At 54.2% G+C, this 19,328-nt stretch overlaps 1 protein-coding gene and 1 long non-coding RNA gene across 4 annotated transcripts; one reads left to right on the forward strand and one right to left on the reverse strand.

Annotated features, from left to right (window-relative positions):
* Positions 1 to 4,215: 4,215 nt before the first annotated feature.
* Positions 4,216 to 8,487, reverse strand: LOC125915527 (cytoplasmic tRNA 2-thiolation protein 1-like). Of its 2 annotated transcripts, none has more exons than XM_049621452.1 (3): positions 8,366 to 8,487; positions 6,436 to 6,980; positions 4,216 to 4,885 (listed from the first exon to the last, which is right to left on the reverse strand). In XM_049621452.1, the coding sequence occupies exons 2-3, from the start codon at positions 6,941 to 6,943 to the stop codon at positions 4,311 to 4,313; spliced, it is 1,083 nt and encodes a 360-aa protein (XP_049477409.1). In that variant the 5' UTR covers positions 6,944 to 6,980; positions 8,366 to 8,487; the 3' UTR covers positions 4,216 to 4,310. The 2 variants fall into 2 exon arrangements, with proteins under 2 accessions (XP_049477409.1, XP_049477408.1); XM_049621451.1 differs by having other exon boundaries at positions 8,272 to 8,487.
* LOC125915591 (uncharacterized) lies at positions 4,821 to 5,454 on the forward strand. Of its 2 annotated transcripts, none has more exons than XR_007455702.1 (2): positions 4,821 to 4,909; positions 5,251 to 5,454. It is a non-coding gene; the product is annotated as an uncharacterized LOC125915591 (long non-coding RNA). The 2 variants fall into 2 exon arrangements; XR_007455701.1 differs by having other exon boundaries at positions 4,838 to 4,909; positions 5,239 to 5,454.
* Positions 8,488 to 19,328: the final 10,841 nt, after the last annotated feature.

Here is a 19,328-nt window from a genome sequence, read left to right on the forward strand (position 1 = left end):
TTTTTTTTTTTTTTTTTGAGAGAGAGAGAGAATGACAATGCAAGTGGGGGATGGGCAGAGAGAGAGGGAAAGAGAGAATCCCAAGCAGGCTGCATGCCTAGTGTCGAACACGACATGGGGCTTGATCTCACAAGAGTGAGATCATGACCTGAGCCGAAATCAAGAGTTGGACACTTAAGTAACTGAGTCACCCAGGCACCCCTGTTTTTTTTCTGACGTTTATCTTGTTTTAAATAATCTCTACACCCAACGTGGGGCTCAAATTCAAGACACTGGGATCTAGAGTCACATGCTCTTATGACTGAGCCAACCAGGCACCCCTCTTGCTTTTGATTTTAGCCATTCTGACAGGTGTAAGATGATGTGTGTGGGTTTTTAAAAAAGATTTTAAAGTAATCTCTACACCCAACACGAAGCTTGAACTCACAACCCCAAGATCAAGAACCTCATGCTCCACCAACTGAGCCAGTCAGGTGCCCGGTTTTTGTTTTGTTTTAAATCTCTGCACATTCTTCCCCATTATGCCCGGCTTCTTCCCCAGTTCCCTGCTCCGTCATAGCTGACTTAACATTCTCAAAGACTACCCTCTCTAAAGATCACACCGAGATCTTAATTCTTAGTGGAGGCCTGACAAGCTTGGTAGCTTCTCTAAAATATGAAGTTCACAGGAGAACTTCCTCTTCTAGGGACATTCCACTGGCAAATGCTAAGTGAAATCCACTCTGTCACTAATAGCGAGCATGTTGCATGTCCACTAGGGCAGAGTCTCCCGAAATTGTTAGAAGATGACATGGGGACTGGTCCTTGGAGACACGATCTTGATACCTTTAGATTCCCCCCACCCCATGGTGGTCTCTCCTTCTGCTGTCTGCTGTCACCATCCGTCCCGGACTATTGTCTGATGGTCTCCATCCCTTATAAATAAAACACCTTCCCAGTGTGCATCATCTGCTTTCCTGGGACCAGGGTACAGTGGGTTCAGGAGTCACTATCTATGGTGTCAGATTTGTGTGGATCACAACCCCAGCCCCCAAACGCACATCAGTGATGCGAGACCCTGCAAAGGTTGCTTATCACATCAAGTCTCAGTTTCCCACTGGATGAGGAGAATTGTTAGCCAGTGTTCTCTAGGATTGGTTGTGAGGGTTCAACGGGGCAATATGTGGAAAGGTACAACCCTGAGTCAGCACGTGAGGACCTCCAGTGAATCTCCATCTCTTTCCTAATCCTCTGCTTGGAGGGAGATCCGGGCACAGGGGTGCTTCTTAAAGTGTGGTCCAAGGGCCAGCAGCATGACATAACCTGGAACCTCAGAGAAGACCTTGTCCCTCCTTGTCCCTTCGCCAGGCAGGCACCACAAGGTGAAAAGCATGTTAAGGCAACAAGAGGGTTGAGGGGAAAAGCACAGAGATGAGCCCAGTCCACTCCACCCCTTCTTCTGCCTTCTCCTTCCTAAGAAGGCCCCGGAATTTCAGAAGTTGCTGCGACCTAGGTGCCCTGCTGGCCTAGAGCTCGGGACCTTGCACCTATGGATTGGGGTCCTTGGCAGAGTTGGGGTTTCCTGAACTCACCCAGCTTTGCTCCAGAACCATGGACAGCACCAACCCTTGGGCTGGGAGGTCCCCAGGTCTGGCAGGATGGGCGGAGCGCCCCCTGGAGGTAGTTCCCTGACTTGCCTCAGATGCAGAGATCAGAAGTCGGCGGATTGACTGGCGTGATATTCTGTCCTAGGGGACAGAGATGCTGGCCAGAGCACGTCCAAGCTTCTCCTTAGTCACCCTCTGAAAATCCACTCATCCTGGGGACTCAGCTTCAGAGACACAATGCATTTCTCACAGAACACTGGGTGCCTTGCTCCTCAGGGCTGACTCTGCCCTCACCCTGTCCAGAAAATCCTCCCTCTCCTCACTTTCCAGCGGGTTGATATTTGCTGTTGCACTTTTTTAAGTTTATTTATTTATTTTTGAGAGGGGAGGGAGGGGCAGAGAAAAGGAGGGAGAGAGAGAATCCCAAGCAGGCCCTGAGCTGTCAGCACAGAGCCTGATGTGGGGCTTGAACTCACAGTGAGATCATGACCTGAGTTGAAATCAAGAGTCGGCCGCTTAACTGACTGAGTCACCCAGGCGCTCTCGGAGTCGGGAATCTTCTTAATCCGCTCTGGGATTGAGTGTGTTTGAAGCTGGGTTCTGGTGTTTTTGTGGATGGGCCTATTTCCGGGTGACCCTTCTAATTTGTAACCCTACTTGGGTCCTAACGGGTGCTTACTGGGCCTCTACTTTTTAGGAGACCCTGAACTTCAGACTGTGTTTATCCTGTTTCATGAGGCTGCCCAGGGGACAAGAGCAGGTGTCGGGCTGACTCAACACTGTTCCCTCCCCCCAGATTTTGGCCCTTCCAGTCCCTGCCCACGTAGCTCTGCACTCCAATTCTGTGTCTGGTCCCATGACACCGTTGAAAGTTCTGCTCAGATCCCCAGCCTCTTTACCCTGTTTTCTGCCTGCTTCCGCTTCTGGCCCTTCCAGCAGAATGAGCCTCTTTTCTGTGGGATCCTGGCTGCTTTTCCAGTTGGCCAGTGGAAATGTTCTGGCATGATATACTCTGTCGTGGCTGGAAACCTCCCTTGCTTTATTTTGGTCTTCTCCTGAGTCACTTTCTCAAAAAGGCCCTGACCTCCCAAACTGCAACAGCGCCCCCTTCACATTTTGCATTAAGCTCTTTGTTATTCATACATAGCTCACATCATGAGAGGTCAGATTGCATACTGATTTGTCTATGCCTCTCTCCCACAACACTAGAAGTTCCACAGCTGATAGTTGGGTTTTTTGTGTTTTTTATTTGAGAGAGAGAGCGCGCATGCGTGAAAGCAGAGGAGAAGGGCACAGAGGGAGAGAGAATCCCAAGCAGGCTCCTTGCTCATGGATCATGACCTGAGCCGAAATCAAGAGTCTGTTGCTCAACTGAGCCACCCAGGCACCTTGGAGAGTTCTTTTTTAAGTTTTCTTTTCTTTTTTTTTTTTTCTTCCAGTAATCTCTGCACCCAACGTGAGATCGAACTCACGACCCCGAGATCAAGAGTCGAATGCTCTTCTGACTGAGCCAACCAGGTGCCGGGAATGAGGGTTTTTTGCCCCCCCCCCCCCCCCCCCCCCAACCTTTGCTCAAAGGTAAACATCAAGGTTACTGGAAATGAGAGTCCCTCAAGTGAAGCGGTTTTGCTTATGGTGCAACAGGCAGACATGACACATAGTAGGTCCTACAGAAGCGTTAGGACTCTCCTGAGCATGCCCAGAACCTGGCAGAGTATGAGGCAAGCAGCCCCCTAATTCCTACCGGCTCTGAGACCCAGGAGTACTGGCCCCTCCAGCCCCTTCTCCAGGCCCCCAGCCCCTCCTCCCTCAGACCCAGGGGTCTCAGCCCCTAGCCCCTCCTCCCTCAGACCCGGAAGTCACGGCCCCCAGCCGCTCCTCCCTCAGACCCTGGAGTCCTGGCCCTTGTCCTTCCTCCCTCAGACTCAGGAGTCTGACCCCACAGGCCCTCCTCCCTCAGACCCAGGAGTCCAGGTCCCCAGCCCCCTCCTCCCTCAGACCCAGGAGTCCTGCCCCAGCCCCCTCCTCCCTCAGACCCTGGAGTCCTGACCCCCAGCCGCTCCTCCCTCAGACCCTGGAGTCCTGGCCCCTGTTCTTCCTCCCTCAGACCCAGGAGTCTGACCCCACAGGCCCTCCTCCCTCAGACCCAGGAGTCCAGGTCCCCAGCCCCCTCCTCCCTCAGACCCAGGAGTCCTGCCCCAGCCCCCTCCTCCCTCAGACCCTGGAGTCCTGACCCCCAGCCGCTCCTCCCTCAGACCCTGGAGTCCTGGCCCCTGTTCTTCCTCCCTCAGACCCAGGAGTCTGACCCCACAGGCCCTCCTCCCTCAGACCCAGGAGTCCAGGCCTCTAGCCCCCTCCTCCCTCAGACCCAGGAGTCCAAGCCTCCAGCCCCCTCCTCCCTCAGACCCTGGAGTCCTGGCCCCTTTCTTTCCTCCCTCAGACCCAGGAGTCCTGATCCCCAGCCCCTCCTCCTTCAGACCCAGGGGTCCCGGCCCCCAACCCCTCCTCCCTCAGACCCAGTTCAGGCCCCCAGCCCCTCCTCCCTCAGACCCAGGAGTCCTGCCCCAGCCCCCTCCTCCCTCAGACCCGGAAGTCCCGGCCCCCAGCCCCTCCTCCCTCAGACCCAGGAGTCCCGGCCCCCAGCTTCTGCGGGGTCGGCGGCGCCCGGTCCCGTCCGTCCCCCTCCCAGCCTCGCACCGAAGCCCGGGCGGAGGTCCCTTGGGTTTATTCGCAGCGCTCTTTACAGGCAGCCCCGCACCCCCCGGCGGCGGGGCCCGGCGCAGAGCCGGGGTCGCTGGGAGGCGGGGGTGGCGGCCCCGACGACCCCTCCTCGTCGCGCCCCCCGCGGCCCTTGCCGATGGCCAGGCGGGGCCGGCCGCGCTGCAGCCCGTCCAGGAGGGCGCAGGCCTGGCAGAGCGCGCGGCTGGCCAGCGCCCCGCAGCGGGAGCAGGCGCCGGGGGGCGGGGGCCGCGCGGCCGGGGCCAAGGCCAGGCGCTCGGCCGAGTGCACCAGGTCCAGCGCCGCCGACGGCCGCGCCGCCTCCAGGAGCTTGAGCAGGTGGCGCGCGTGGCCGCGGAAGGCCTCGGGCGCGTAGACGCACTCCTCCGAGAAGTAGTCGAGGCGGCGGAAGTGCGCGTACAGCACCACCTCCTTCTGCGAGGCCAGCTGCAGGGGGCGGCAGCGCGGCAGCGCGCCCCCCTCGCCCCGCGAGCCCAGGCCCCCGCCCCGGGCCAGCCGCCCCGCGTCGCCCCGCAGGAAGTTCATGAGCACGGTCTCCGCCATGTCGTCGGCGTTGTGGCCTGGGGGAGAGAGACGGGGAGCCGGTGAGATGCGGGCGCCGCCGTGGGGCAGCAGGGACCCAGACGGACGGGGAGGGGCCCTGGAGAGCGGCCCAGAGTGGGCGAGCCGGGCTGGAGACCCCCACCCCACCCCCAGACACTGCAGGACGCCAGGACCAGGAGAGAGATGGGGGCGGGGGGGGGTGCGTGGAGAACAGCAGGGAGGGCCGGACAGGGCCATGGAGACCCCTGGGCACCGCGCGACAGCCCGGTGGAGGTGGGCGGTGGGCACAGTGAGAAACGAGAGGGGACACACAGGCCTCCAGGAGGCAACCCGGGGTGCCCTCATTTGCCACCCACTTATCGCCAACCAGGCCCTGCGCCAGTTGCTTTTTCAGGAGGGTCAGTCTCAGTTGAAGGTGTACGTCACACGTCACACGGCACCGGCACCGGAGAAGTCAAAGCGGCCTCTAACGGTCAGTGGAGGTGTTGCCGTCCCAGTGCGGGGAATGCGGTCACCGCGTGCAGGAAGGCCAGCGAGAGCTTCGGTATTTCCTCAACAGTCACCATAAACGTCACCTAAACGTCTACCTATTCTGCATCTTGTCGTCTTATACTTGAGTCTGTCTGGTCCGACAGACACTGACTGGTCTTCTTGGGGCTTCTCCAGTTGGCCACACTTCCCCTCCTCAGGGCCTTTGCACCAGCCTCCTCCTCTGCTCAGACCCCAACAACTGGGTCTGCCCTTCACTGGTTACTCAGGCGGCCTTCAGGTCAGGCTCACTCAGGAACCACTTCCTAACTCCAGGCTTCCCCCTTCACTGGGTCCTCCTGTTATAAACTGGCAAAGTCTGTGTGATTTTTCCTTAGCGGCACTTACCGGGTTATAATTATGGACATGTCGGGAGGGCAGGGGCAGAGGCTGCCTTGGGCAGCATCAGGAGGCAAACATCTCTGTAAGGTCTGCTGTTTGCCAGTCTCTGGTCTAAGTGCCTCACACAGAACTCACTTTATTCCCAACGACCCTGGGACCTCGATATTATTAATAACCCCGTTTTACAGATGAGGTAACCGAGGTTAGGTATTGCTCGAGGCTACAGAGCGTCTGGTACAGAGGAGATGGTCAACAATCACGTGTTGAAGCAACGGTTGGGAGAGAGTAAGTTCTCAAGTTCTCAGAGAGAAGAGGCCGACAGAGAAGGGGGGTCTAAAGAGTTGCGTTTCAGACTACAGATGGCTTCTGATGGGTGGTGTCACTTCACTCGCCTCCTTTTGTGAAGGGACACAGAGAATGTCATTTTGGAAACTGCAGGGAACACAGCCCCAGCCCCCGGAGAGCACCCCTGCACCCCTCCGTGGCCAAAGCGAAGGCAGTGACTCAAAGCTTGCCGCGCCCAGCCCCGGCGCGCACACACTCTGCCCACGCACCTTCAGCGGGCGTGCGCACCCCCTTCTCGTGGAGATCCCCCACTTCGGGCACCCCCGGCGTCTCCTTCACCCCTTGCTGGGCACGCGCCCAGCTCCCTTGCAGCGCCCGCCCCGCGCCCCTCGGCTGCGGCGCCCGCGCTCACCCGTCACGATGTGCGTGGCTCCCACGAGGCGCGCCCCTTCCTCCAGCGCGCGGCGCCGCAGGACCCCGCAGAAGGTGCAGCAGGCGCGGCTGCGGCCGGAGCCGGCCGTGCTGCGGGCCACGGCGTCCATCGTCCAGCCCCCGAAGAGGTCGGCGTAGGCCACGACGGTGAGCGGGAGGTCCCAGCGCGCCGCCTGGCGCCGCACGGCCGCCAGCGCCGCGTCCCGGTAGCCGCCGATGCCCTCGTCCACGGCCACCAGGCGCAGCGAGACGCCCAGGCGCGGCGCCAGCTCGTGCAGCACGTGCGCCAGCACCGTGGAGTCCTTGCCGCCGGAGGCGCCCACGGCCACCACGGCGCCGGGCGGCAGCAGGCGGCCCGCCAGCACCGTGTGCAGCACCTCGGCCTCGAAGGCGGCGCAGAAGCAGGCGCCGCACAGCGCTTGGCCGGAGCGCGGGCGGCGGAGGGCGGCGCGCGCCGCGTGGCAGGAGGCGCACTGCGGGGCGGGCATCGCGGGTTCCGGGCGGGCGGGGAGGAGTTGGCTGCCCCTGGACAGGGAGAGAGGGGAGGCAGGTTACGTGCGGATTCCGGATTGCGGGGTCGATGCCTCCGGGAAGCCTGCCTGGATAGCGCCCAGAGTGCATATACCCATTGCCTGGAACCCTCTCCCAGCACATGTGCAGGATTGGCACCTTCAAGTCTCAGCGTAAGCTTTTCATCATTCATTCCTTCATTCAACAGGTATCCATTCATTGCCTCCCATCTACCCAAAATGCGTTCGATACTGGAACAGCAGTGAACAAAATAGGAAAGGTTGCAGGCACGACGTTCTAGGGGAGGAGCCAACCCATGATAAGTAAATAACCAAGACACTTTACAAATATAAGGAGTAATATGAGGGAATTATCCTCTGAGCTGGGGCCAGAAGGATGAGAAGGAGTCATGCAATTTGATCAGGGTAGGAAGAATGTTCCAGATAGTTAATAGCAAAGGCAAAGGACCTGAAGGGAAGGGCCTATATTCAGTTGTTTGGAAAGTGAGTTATAGGTGAGGACAAGAGAAGATCGGGGGCTTGGAGGTTGGCAGGGTGAAAAGGTTGGATTTTATTCTGAATGAGCTGAGAACCGTTAGATGGTTGAAAGCTGTGGAGTGATAGGATGTGATTTATATTTTGACAGGATGCCCCAGGCTGCTGCGTGGGAACAGAGAGTGGAGAGTGGCGAGGGCAGACACCGGTAGACCAGTGAGGAGGCTCCTACAATGGTCCAGATGAGCCGTAATGTGGCTAAGGGCTGAGTAGAGAAAGTGGAAGTGGAGAGAAGTGGTCAGTTTCTGGATCCCTTCTGGAAATAGAGTAGGTTGAACTCACACGAGACTTGGTTGAACGAGGCAATAGATGAGAGAAACAGAGGACTGACGACTTCAAGGTTCTGCCTTCAGCACTTGCAAGGATAGTGGGACCATTTCATGGGGAGGACGTGGGAAAGAGGGAAGAATAGGGAAATATTGCGAGAGGTGTAGGTTTAGTCCAGAGAATCTGTAACTTTGTTTGGGCATGGTAATTTGGAGGTCCTTTGTTTGCTCTGAAGTCTTTCCTGAAACCTGAGCTGGGTCTGGCGCGTCCTCTGGGCTCTCATGGCCGCCTGACACCCCCCAGGCCAGCCCTGATCACTCTAGATTGTAACCAAGGCAGAGGAGGCTGCGTTCGAACCGCCCTCAGGTTGAGGGTGGAAGCTAGGAATCAGAACCTAGACAGGCTCCAAGGCGGGTCAGCAGGGGCACCGGACACAGGCGTTGGAGGATCGCGGAGAGCGGTGCCATCTCTCCAGGGATGCCTACCGGAATGCGTGGGAAGGTAAGATGGAGACCCTCAACTCCTACACGGCAGCACGACAAAGAGCCGAGATCGGCCTGCTGAGGAGGGGAAACTCACGTGAGTAGAACCCGCGCTGGGAAGTCCAGGCTCCGAGAAAACGCGGAAGCCTGTGGAGGGACTACGATTCCCAGAAGGCTTTGGGTTTACCCGCCTACGACTCCCAGGTCCCGGCGCGGCGGCTTGGCCCTCATCGCCTTCAGCTGCGAGACCAGCTGGGCGCACACGCTGCCAACCTCGCCGTGACGTCACGCTCTCCGCCCAAGTCTCCCAGAGTGCTCCCGGCCAGGCCGGCACGTCTCCCGTCTGCGCCTGCGCAAAAACAGGTGGGCCGTCTGATTTCTGTGTGCCGCCGTACACTGTGCACTTTATGCTAGAGAAGGAATGAATGCTTTCCAGATTTTCTGCTCTTATGGAAGTATGATAGAATTTATGGTGCGACTGGAGAGTTGTCGGGGTGGGGGGAAGAGAGGGATAAGGGCACGCAAGGGAGAGGCCGCGCGTGCAACCGCACATTGCAAGGCTTGGGCTGCAGCGCGCGGCGCACGGTGCACGAAGTGGGCTTTTATGCGCTCCGCCCGCAGGCGTGGGAGTGGGTGCGCGCGGGTTCCCAGAGCCGCGGCGGTGCGGGCTGGGGGCGCCTTGCGTCCGCCGAGCCGACAACGGGCGGTTTGCGGTTCCCCACGCGGGTACCGGGCTGGGGGCGGAACCCAGTGGGCGGCTACGCTCAGGTGTAGCGCACGGACGAGTGCGCGCACCTCCAGCCTTGTGGAGTTGAAGGCAGAGCTCGAGATGGAGGACAGGTGAGCCCCAAGACACGGAGGGTTTCCGAGGGCACAAGCCTCCGAAAGCAAAAAACCGAGCACTCTCCCGGGTGCTGGGGCACATTTGAGTATCTGAGGCGGTCGCGAGGGTTGAACCCTGGTTATCGGGCTCCTACGTTAGTGATTTCCTGAGGTTTCCTGTGTGCCGGGTCCTGCCCTCGGGGACACAGGAGTGTCATGCCTGGGTGGGGAGTTGAGGGTGATGAAGCTTGATGTGGAGGGACCAGATGTCAGGGGCTGCGGGAACCCAGAGGTTACAAGTGCCGCTAGCCAGGACATGGGGGAAAGAACTGCGCTCGCTGAGCAATTAGCATGTGCTCGGCACGTACCGTCTCACATTCCTCCTCTGTAAAGTGCGCCTAACAACAGAGGCTGCCCCACAGGCTGTTTGTGAACATAAATGCGTTAATATGGCACGTGTGTATGCGCCAAACAGTAAACTTTCATTATTCTCCTCCCATTTAATTCTCCTAATCAAGGTCGGCTTCTCTTTGGGGACCAAGCCTAATAGTTCTTTTCAAGAAAGGAGATGAAGTTTCAAAACTGACAGTTTTTAAGCCAGTCCTCAGTTTGGGGTGGTTTTGTGCCCCAGGGAACATTTGGCACTATCTGGAGACGTGTTTGGTTGTCACAACCACGGACCAGGGCAGGGGTGGGACTGGTGTTTGGTAGGTAGAGGCCAAGGGTGGTGCTGAATACAGTGTGCACAGGCTGGCCTCTCACTGCAAAGAATATCCAGTTTGAAACGATAGTGCCAAAGCTGAGGAACGCTGGCCTGAGTGGTGTTCTTCTGTGATGTACATTCACTTTTCTGCCCCAAAACTAGTATACAAATTCAGGTGTTTCTGTGTTGGTTTTAGTCTCCTACTTTGCAAGTTTCTCTAATTAAATGTTTGAGTAGATCTCAACACCACCTGTATACTTTTGAGTGCGAAGTTAATAACAAGGATTACCCTCAAGACTAGACGTCATTGGCAACAAGAGGATGTGAAAGCCAGCCTGCGCCACTTGCTTAGTCATGCGACCTTGAACCTTTCTGTGCCTCAGTGTCCTCTGTGGGGGTGATAAAGCAGTTGTTGGGATAAAGAGGTAAATGAGTTAACATGTAAAGCTTGGGAGTGCCTGGGTGGCTCAGTCAGTTAAGTGACCGATTTCGGCTCAAGTCATGATCTTGCGATTTGTGAGTGCGAGCTCCGCGTCAGGCTCTGTGCTGACAGCTCAGAGCCTGGAGCCTGCTTCAGATTCTGTGTCTCCCTCCCTCTCTCTCTCTGCCCCTGCCCCACTTGTGCTCTGTCTGTCTCTCCTTTTCTCTCTCTCAAAAGTAAATAAACATTAAAAAGTATATTTAAAAACATCATATAAAGCATGAAGGTCAGTGCTTGGTGCTTAATAAGTGTTTGGGGTGGGGGTGTGCTGGTCCCTTATGTCACTTCCCTGGGGTGGCAGTGGTTGGGAGTGTTGAGAATGGGACCAGTCCCTGTAGTCCTTAGTGGCCACATTCACCAGCAAGCTGGCACAGTTTGGGCAGAGATTCCTCACGGATGTTTTGCAAACATTTTTATGTTTTGTTTGCTGCAACATGTTAATTAATATTCCAGTGGAAAAGACTGTAAGTTGGTGTTGGGGGTTTCTGGAGAGGGCAGATGACTAGCTCTCATCACCTGCAGGGTAAGGTCGAATCCCTCAGCCTGGTGTTTGCAACCATGCCCTTGGTGACTTTTTAGCCTCTCCCATCCCTGAGATTCTGGCAGGTCCCCCACAATCGCCAGCGAAGTAACTTTTCTGCCAGGTGTTTGCACGTTTTGTCCTCTCTTCCTGAAGACCCTCCCTCCCTCCCTCACCCCTCCTCCCCACCACACTGATTCCTGTTTGTCATCCGAGTAGCCATGTGGATGTACTTTTTCCAGGTAGACTACGGGACCCATCCTACCTTGCACTGCGTTAACAAGCCACCTCTAGGCTCACTTTGTCAGAGGCCCCATCACCTTGGGCTGTGACTGTGACTGTTTCAGTGTCTCTTTGGGTTGGGAGCTCCTTGAAAGAGGGCTTCAGTTGGATTTGCATCTGGGTCCCAGAGTCTAGGCACAAGGCCTCATACAGAACAGGCAAGGTACTCAAGGCCTTTGCTGAGCTGTTGCTGGCTTACCTCTCCTTTCTTGTCCCCTACTGTGATCTGTACCCCAGTGAGCATGAAGCCCAGGCAGGAAACTTGCCACGTGGTATTGTGGTTAAAGACAGAACAGCTTGGTTCCGATCGTGGGATTACCAACCTGGTTGTGTAACTGTGGACAGCTTACATATTCTCACCTGTAAGGTAGAAATAATAATGGTACAGCCTTCACATGATGAGAGCAGTGGTTCTCAATCTGAGATGATTTTGGCCCCCAGAGGACATTTGGCAGGGACAGTTTTGGTTGTCACACCTGGGGTTGAGGCATACTGGCATCCAGCAGTGTTATAAATCTCAAACACACAGGACAGCCCCAATAGCAAAGAACTAACATGCCCAAAATGTCAGTAGTCCTGAGGTTGAGAAGAGGGCACACTTAATGAATACTTGTAACAGCTCTTGGGCCACAGTAAGTGCTCCGTAGGTCTGGCTGCCATCACCTCCGCTACTTACGTGTGCCAAGCTCTCTGGTGACGCCTTCTCCCTCTGCCTAGAGTGCCTTTCCATCACTTGGCATTGGTGTTGAATGCCTACTTACCCTTCTGGAACTACCCAGAATGCTACCTCTTTGGGGAAGCCTTTCCTGACCTCTGTCACCTTCAGCCCCCAAGACACCCTCAACCAGGCAGTGGAAAGAACTTTGGAATCACACACAGTCCTAGACTCAGATTCATGCTCTTTTCTTACATCTGAGTGACTTTAGACCTCAGTGACCTTATCTGTGAAGTCAAAGGGTGGCTTTGAAGATGAAATGGATCCACACTGGGTTAGTGTTCAGTTAAGGTCAGGACTCCCTTTGTGGATTACATTAGTTTATAAACCCTAAAAGCTTAGTGTTGGTTTAGATTAGGGGAAATTGTTGGGGTGCCTGGGTGGCTCAGGCAGTTGAATGTCCGACTCTTGATTTCGGCTCAAGTTGTGATCCCAGGGTTGTGGGATCGAGCCCCGCATCTGGCTCTGCGCTGACAGCACAGAGCCTGCTTGGAATTCTCTCTGCCCGACCCCTGCACATGCATGCACTCTTTCTCTCTCTCTTTTAAAATAAATGAATAGAGGGGCGCCTGGGTGGCTCAGTCGGTTAAGCGGCCGATTTCAGCTCAGGTCATGATCTCGTGGTCCGTGAGTTTGAGCCCCGCGTCGGGCTCTGTGCTGACAGCTCAGAGCCTGGAGCCTGTTTCAGATTCTGTGTTTCCCTCTCCGTTCATGCTCCATCTCTCTCTGTCTCAAAAATAAATAAATGTATTAAAAAATAGAATAAAATAAATGAATAGATAAACAAATATTTTTAAAAATTTAAATTGACATCTGACATTTTTCAACATTAAATTTTTTTCTTGTCACTCAGAGCCAGAAGTCATTATACATTGTATGAGGTGACAGGAGATGGGTATTGTTTGTTAATAGAATGACTATTTTATGACATGAATCCCATAATCTTTAAGTACCTAAGAGAAAAATGCACACCATGTCTAAGGGGGATCATTAGTTTTTTACCTGAATGTTTTATTCGGTGTCACTTGAAAACTTTGTCCCTGAAAACATTCCAGTTAATTTTTTTTTTTTTTTTTTAAATTAGCTCCTCTAAGCTGTAATGCTTTGGTTGTTCTGAATACAGGATGTCCCGACATGGACCAGGAGTCACCTTCGAGGAGTAGAGTAGACGTACAGTCCTGTGTGGGGAGTTGTGTATACCCCCCACTCTGAAGACCTCTTTTAGACAAAACAGGGTCTGTACATACAGATACGTTTCCCACCTTCTTGGACGTACGTCAGGAAGCTCAGGGGTTGCTTTAGAGCGAACACACAGTCTGGTCTGGGGCATGTATGTCTGAGCCTATCAGATCCAGCCCGAAAGAGAACTTCCCCATGAAGAAGAAAATAGATTTCATTCTTATAGAAGAACCACATTTCTAATGTTAGAGTTTCTTGGGAATGAGGGGCTTCCGGATGGCTTGGTTTCAGCATCCTCCCTCTGGTTGGCCATGTGTTTTCTGGAGAGTGTGGGCCTGGGAGGGTCAGTAGTGTGTGTGACAGGTCAGCCAGAGGCCCTCTCCCTTTTCGTGAAAGAGGGACCTGATGAACGTGGGTTGGGGCAGAGAGAACGCTAGGCATTGTCATCCTCAAACCACAGCCACCCTCAGCCTGACTCCAAAAACAGAGCTGGGGGCGGGGAGTATGTTAGGAACCCTCCAGGAGGAAGGGACTACTTCCTGGGCAGAACCAGAGAGTCCAGACTCCTTGGGGGAGACTCTGGGTCTCCTGGGTCATAATAGGCTCTTAAGGGATGTACAGACACAACATGGCAGCCAGACAGAGCCTGCTTTCTCCAAACGCACATACACTTTATTAAATGAAACTTGGAAACCTGTCACTTGGAAAATGTGGGTGTGCTAATTTGAGTCACATAACATGCGTGAAGGTTGCTGTTTAAGACGTCAGACTTTTTTTCTTGAAATCTTACGTAACTTTGGGAAACCATATGCAATTGATTTTATCCTAGCTGGTTCACCTTTCAACACTAGTGGAATGGATCCTTTTCTGTTTTTTGAAGAAGTAACAGGAACACACTCTTAGGCTTTCATACCTATAGTCACACAATTATGCTGCCAAGTTCTTTTTTTAAAAAAATAATTGTTCAGGGGCACCTAGGTGGCTCACTTGGTTAAGCATCTCACTTCGGCTCAGGTCATGATCTCAACGGTTCCTGAGTTCAAGCCCCGAGTCGTGCTCTGTGCTGACAGCTCAGAGCCTGGAGGCTTCTTTTGGATTCTGTGTCTCCCTGTCTCTCTGCCCTTCCCCAGCTGACACTCTGTCCCTGTCTCTGTCTCTGTCTCTGTCAAAAATAAACATTAAAAAAATAATTGCTCATAGTTGAGGCGCCTGGGTGGCTCAGTTGTTTACGCGTCCGACTCTTGATTTTTGCTCAGGTCATGATCTCACGGTCGTGAGATCGAGCCCCGAGTCGGACTCTGCTGAGCATGAAGCCTGCTTGGGATTCTCTCTCTTCCTCCCTCTCTGTGTCTCTCTCTTTCTCTCAAAATAAAAATAAAAGAAATCATTGTTCACAATTAAATTTTTGCCACCAAGAGCCCAAATAACAGTAATACCCTGTCCTAAGTCATAACCTCTGTACTTGCAATAGGGATTTGTGATAAAACGAGGAATGAGAAAATGATGGCTCATAGTCTACAAAACTCACAGGCTCTACAGTGCCTGTGGAGAGGGAGGGGTTATGTTTACTGGGCACTCCAGGAGACAAACCACACTTCCGACAGCAGCCTTTCCTGTCCCGCAGGAGGAGGAGGAAGTGTGGAAACGTGGGTCTGGGTGTTCTGACACCAGATGGTACGTATCCACGCTTGCTTAGTTGCGGGCTCCACAGAAACCACCAGATGCAGCCGAATCCTGTGTGAAGAATCACGTCTGAGGCGCCTGGGTGGCTCAGTCGGTTGAGCATCCAGCTTAGGCTCAGGTCGTGATCTCACGGTTGGTGAGTTCAAGCCCTGCATCAAGCTCGCTGTCAGCGCAAAGCCTGCTTCGGATCCTGTGTCCACCCCCACTCTCTCTCTCTGCTCCTCCCCCACTTGTGCTCTCTCTCTCTCAAAAATAAACAAACATTAAAAAAAATAATAATGGGGTGCCTGGGTGGCTCAGTCGGTTAAGCGTCCGACTTCGGCTCGGGTCATGATCTCACGGTTTGTGAGTTCGAGCCCCGCATCGGGCTCTGTTGCTGACAGCTCAGAGCCTGGAACCTGCTTTGGATTTTGTGTCTCCCTCTCTCTCTGCCCCTCCCCTACTTTTGCTCTTTGTCTCTCTCTCAAAAATAAATAAACATTAAAAATAATAATAATAATAATAATAATAATCATGCTCCCAAGAGCACATATACCGTGGAAAACTCCTCGTTCCTACAAGTCCGCTGACCCCCTGCCTAGAAAGGGGAAGCAGTCACCTTCAAGTCTCTGTTGGCACCTGCTCGGTTTACATAGCAGCTGGACACCAGCCAGCATGGCTGGACTACGGCATCGTCCACACCCGCAGCATTCCCAGCTGGGAAACAGGCATTAGGTGAGCCCTGCTGTTTTGAGCCCAGCAAATACATTCATAAATGGCTGCTGGGGCAAGTCTACCAGGATGCTTCAGACACTGGTTTTGGTCCCAAAGGGCAGCACCAAATCCAGCTGAGGTTCCCGAGAGGCACTTGACGATCCGTTGTCTTCTATGTGTGAATGGGATGCTTTTCCGCCATGTTTGGGGGTTTTGTTTCTTCTCGCTTTGCTGAAAGGAGGGGTGTCCGAATCCAGCAGTGGTTTTCTATCAGCAACGCTCCTTTGTAAGCTGTCTTTCCAGCTGAAAAGCTGAAGAGAAATTCTGCCAGTGGGTAGCTCTTTCTGCCTGTCCCACAACAGAGAGTGTGCAGCTGAAATTGGACTCTCGTTTCAGGGCTCCAAAATTTTAAGGATTTTCTGTCCCTGATGACATTCGTGTCTTGCCCCACATTTGAGATCCAATGAGATAATGTTTTGCTTCATCTAAAAGCGTGCTTGTGGACTGACTGACAAGGACACCAGCCTGTGTGTGACCATTCAATGCCCCTTGACCCTCCCCCTGCCCACCTCTGGACCTTTCCACCTCCTCCTCGTCCTCCAGGGCTCCATTTAAGTGTTACCGCCCAGAGTTAGTCTCTGTTCCTTTACTCTTGATCCGTTTCCTCCTCCACCCCCTTTTTTTTTAAAGTCTATTTTGAAGTGGGGTGCAGAGAGAGAGCAAGCAGGAGAGAGAATCCACAGCCAGATCCCGCCCTGTGGACACCAGTAAGGAGGACCTGCCCAGCTGCCCCCTCATCCCACCCTACATCAGTAAGCTTGTTGGGGCGTCCCACACTCCCCAGCCCTGCCTCTGGCTGGCAGGACTCCCTGGGGAGCAGGGCAGGACCTGGAAGCAGAAGTTACAGGGCTGGTGGCCCCAGAGGTGATGGAGAGTTTTTGCTGATCATGTGTTGCTGCATCAGAACCACCCACCCCAGAACTTAGTGTCTTTTTTTTGTAATTAAAAACAAAATTTAAATTTATTTTTAAGAAATTGTATTGATTTATTTTTAAAATTTTTTTTTTCAACGTTTTTTATTTATTTTTGGGACAGAGAGAGACAGAGCATGAACGGGGGAGGGGCAGAGAGAGAGGGAGACACAGAATCGGAAACAGGCTCCAGGCTCCGAGCCATCAGCCCAGAGCCTGACGCGGGGCTCGAACTCACGGACCGCGAGATCGTGACCTGGCTGAAGTCGGACGCTTAACCGACTGCGCCACCCAGGCGCCCCTGTATTGATTTATTTTTGAGAGAGGGAGAGTGGGGGAGGGGCAGAGAGAGAGGGGGACAGAGGATCCGAAGCAGGCTCTGCGCTGTCAGCGCATAACCCAGCGTGGGGGTTCGAACTCGCGAACCATGAGATCATGACCTGAGCCGAAGTTGGATGCACAACTGGCTGAGCCACCCAGGCACCCCAGAACTTAGGGTCTTTAAACAGTCATCAGCTCGCAACTTGTATCTGGGTCGGGAGTTTCGGGAAGGGTCCAGCTGTAAGAAGGGCATTTTGGCTAGGAGATACTGGTGTGGCGTCTTTGGCAAAAATACCGGCTGTTAGGGAGAGGAGGAGGAGCCACAGTGGGGGGCTGGGTGGGTCACCCCTCGAACCCCCTCAGTGAAAGGGAACTGAGGAGGGCAGCCTAAGTGTAGGGAGAGTGGGTGGTCTGAGAACCATCCCAGGGGAGGCATCCTTAAAACAACAGAAAGTTGGGGTGCCTGGGTGACTCAGTCGATTAAGCATCTGACTTCGGCTTGGGTCATGATCTCACAATTCGTGAGTTCAAGCCCTGCATCGAGCTCGCTGCTGTCGGTGCAGAGCCCCCTTCAGATCCTCTGTCCCCCTCTCTGTGCCCCTCCCCCATTTGCACTTGCTCTATCATAAATAAACCTTAAAAAAAAAAAAAGTTACTCTCCCACAGTTCTGGAGGCCAGAAGTCCAAGGTCAAGATGTCAGCAGGGTGTTCCTTCTGGATGCTCAGAGAGAAACCGTCCTATGTCCCTCCCCTAGCTTCTAATGGCTGTTGGCTTTCCTTGGCTTGTATGCTCATCACTTTAATTTCTGCCTCCATGGCCGTCTTCTCTCTGGGTCTTCACATGGCCTTCTTATGAGGACACTAGTCGTTGCATTTAGGGTCCACCCCAATCCGATACTTCCGCATTTTAATGTCTACATCTGTGTAGACCCGGTTTCCAAATAAGGTCACATTCCGAAGCTCTGGTGGACGTGGTTTTGGGGGGACATGATTGAACCCAGCTAGGTTGTGGGGGTTGTGGGACAGGGCCCTGACCATCCCTGCCTCTCTCAGATGGCCCCTTGAGGGGGACGATCCCAGAGAACCTGATGGTGGAGGTGACGATGGAGGTGGTGGGAAAGAACCTGCTGGTGGAGCTGGGAGGCCAGTACTGGCCACTTGGTTGCTGGACGTGGCCGCACACAGTTGCGGTGCCCTACTACGGGCAAGTCCGGCACCAGCAGCACCTGCCCTTCCACCCGCACCCCTTCCCACAGAGTGCCATACACATGGTGAATCAGGTGCAGTCGGAAAGGGGAGGGTCGGAGGCGAGAAGATGGGTCTGAACATGGCTGTGGAGTCAACACTGAAGTCTTCAGTCTCTGGGCTGACAGCGTGTGGGCCAGAGAGTGCCTGTGGGGCTGGATTCATGAGCCAAGAAGAACTTGAACTGGGGGAAGTCAGAGCCTGAGCTATAGACTGGCCGAGTGCGGGATCAGCTTAAATGACTCTCTGAAAGGCTTAGTCCTGCCGAGTCTGAGTCTCCCTGAGACCAGGGCTGGGCCAGGTTGCGCAGTGAAGCCAAGTGGTCACTTAAAGCACTGAGTTTGGAGTCCCTTAGATGTTTGTTTGAATCCCAGCCTTGCCCATTACTACTTGTGTGGTCAGAGTGTGGGACCAGTCATCTGTCCATCCGTCCGTCCATCCGTCCGTCATCCACACATCACATTGTCACTTAGTATAATCATGTATGAACTTGGGGAACTTCTCTGCACCACGGTTTTCTCATTCATGAGACAAGGATGATAATAACACCTCCATCACTGGGCTGCAGGAGGGATTCGTTGAGTTAATGACATTGTAAAGCTGCGAGGCCAAGGCCTGGCCCATGGTAGGTGCTCAGTAACGATAGTGCTAATGATCATGGTGATTCTGTTGGTGATGACTGAGATGCTGCTGCTGTTGGCGGTGAGGATGGTGATGGTAATAGTGATGGAGGGAGGGGACTGTGTCGATGGTGTTGGAGATGATGAAGAGAGTGCTGACAGTGCTAATTAGCGCTGATGATGAACATGACGGTGATGGTAATGATTAAGGTGGTCATGGTGGGGGCGCCTGGTGGCTCAGTTGGCTAAGCGTCTGAATCTTGATTTCGGCTCAGGTCATGATGTCACGGTTTGTGGGACTGAGCCCCGAGTCAGGTTCTATGCTGACAGCGTGGGGCCTGCTTGGGATTTTCTCTCTGCCCCTGTCCCACTTGTGCGTTCTCCCTCTCTCAAAATAAACTTAAATGTAGGTGGTCCCTGCTCACCCTAATTTCTGCCTCCCTCAGATGATCTCTTGCAGGGGATCATCCTTGAGAACCCTGAACATGGCCAAGGAGGCAGAGCTGGGAGGCTAAAGATAATGACCCTGCCCAGGATGGGGGTGGGAATCCAAAGAAAGTTTTCCATGGGAGGGAACCTTTGAACTGTGCCCTTGTGGACAGGTCTGGGTTTGCCAGCTCTGGTGGGAATAGAGTCCAGGCAAGAGAATGGTACTTGGAAAGGGGAGAAGAGGGGCCTGGCAGGTGGGGGCATGCTCCTGCCTGCTGATGAGGAAGCATTGAGCATCTCCGTCCATCCCAGGTACACAATACCGCCTTCAGCGCTGGGCAGGCTGCACAGTGTGGGCTTCTGGGAGGCCGCACAGAGGAATAAGACTGCCTACTT

This window comes from Panthera uncia (assembly GCF_023721935.1).
Source record: "Panthera uncia isolate 11264 chromosome E2 unlocalized genomic scaffold, Puncia_PCG_1.0 HiC_scaffold_19, whole genome shotgun sequence".
Taxonomy (NCBI): Eukaryota; Metazoa; Chordata; class Mammalia; order Carnivora; family Felidae; genus Panthera; species Panthera uncia.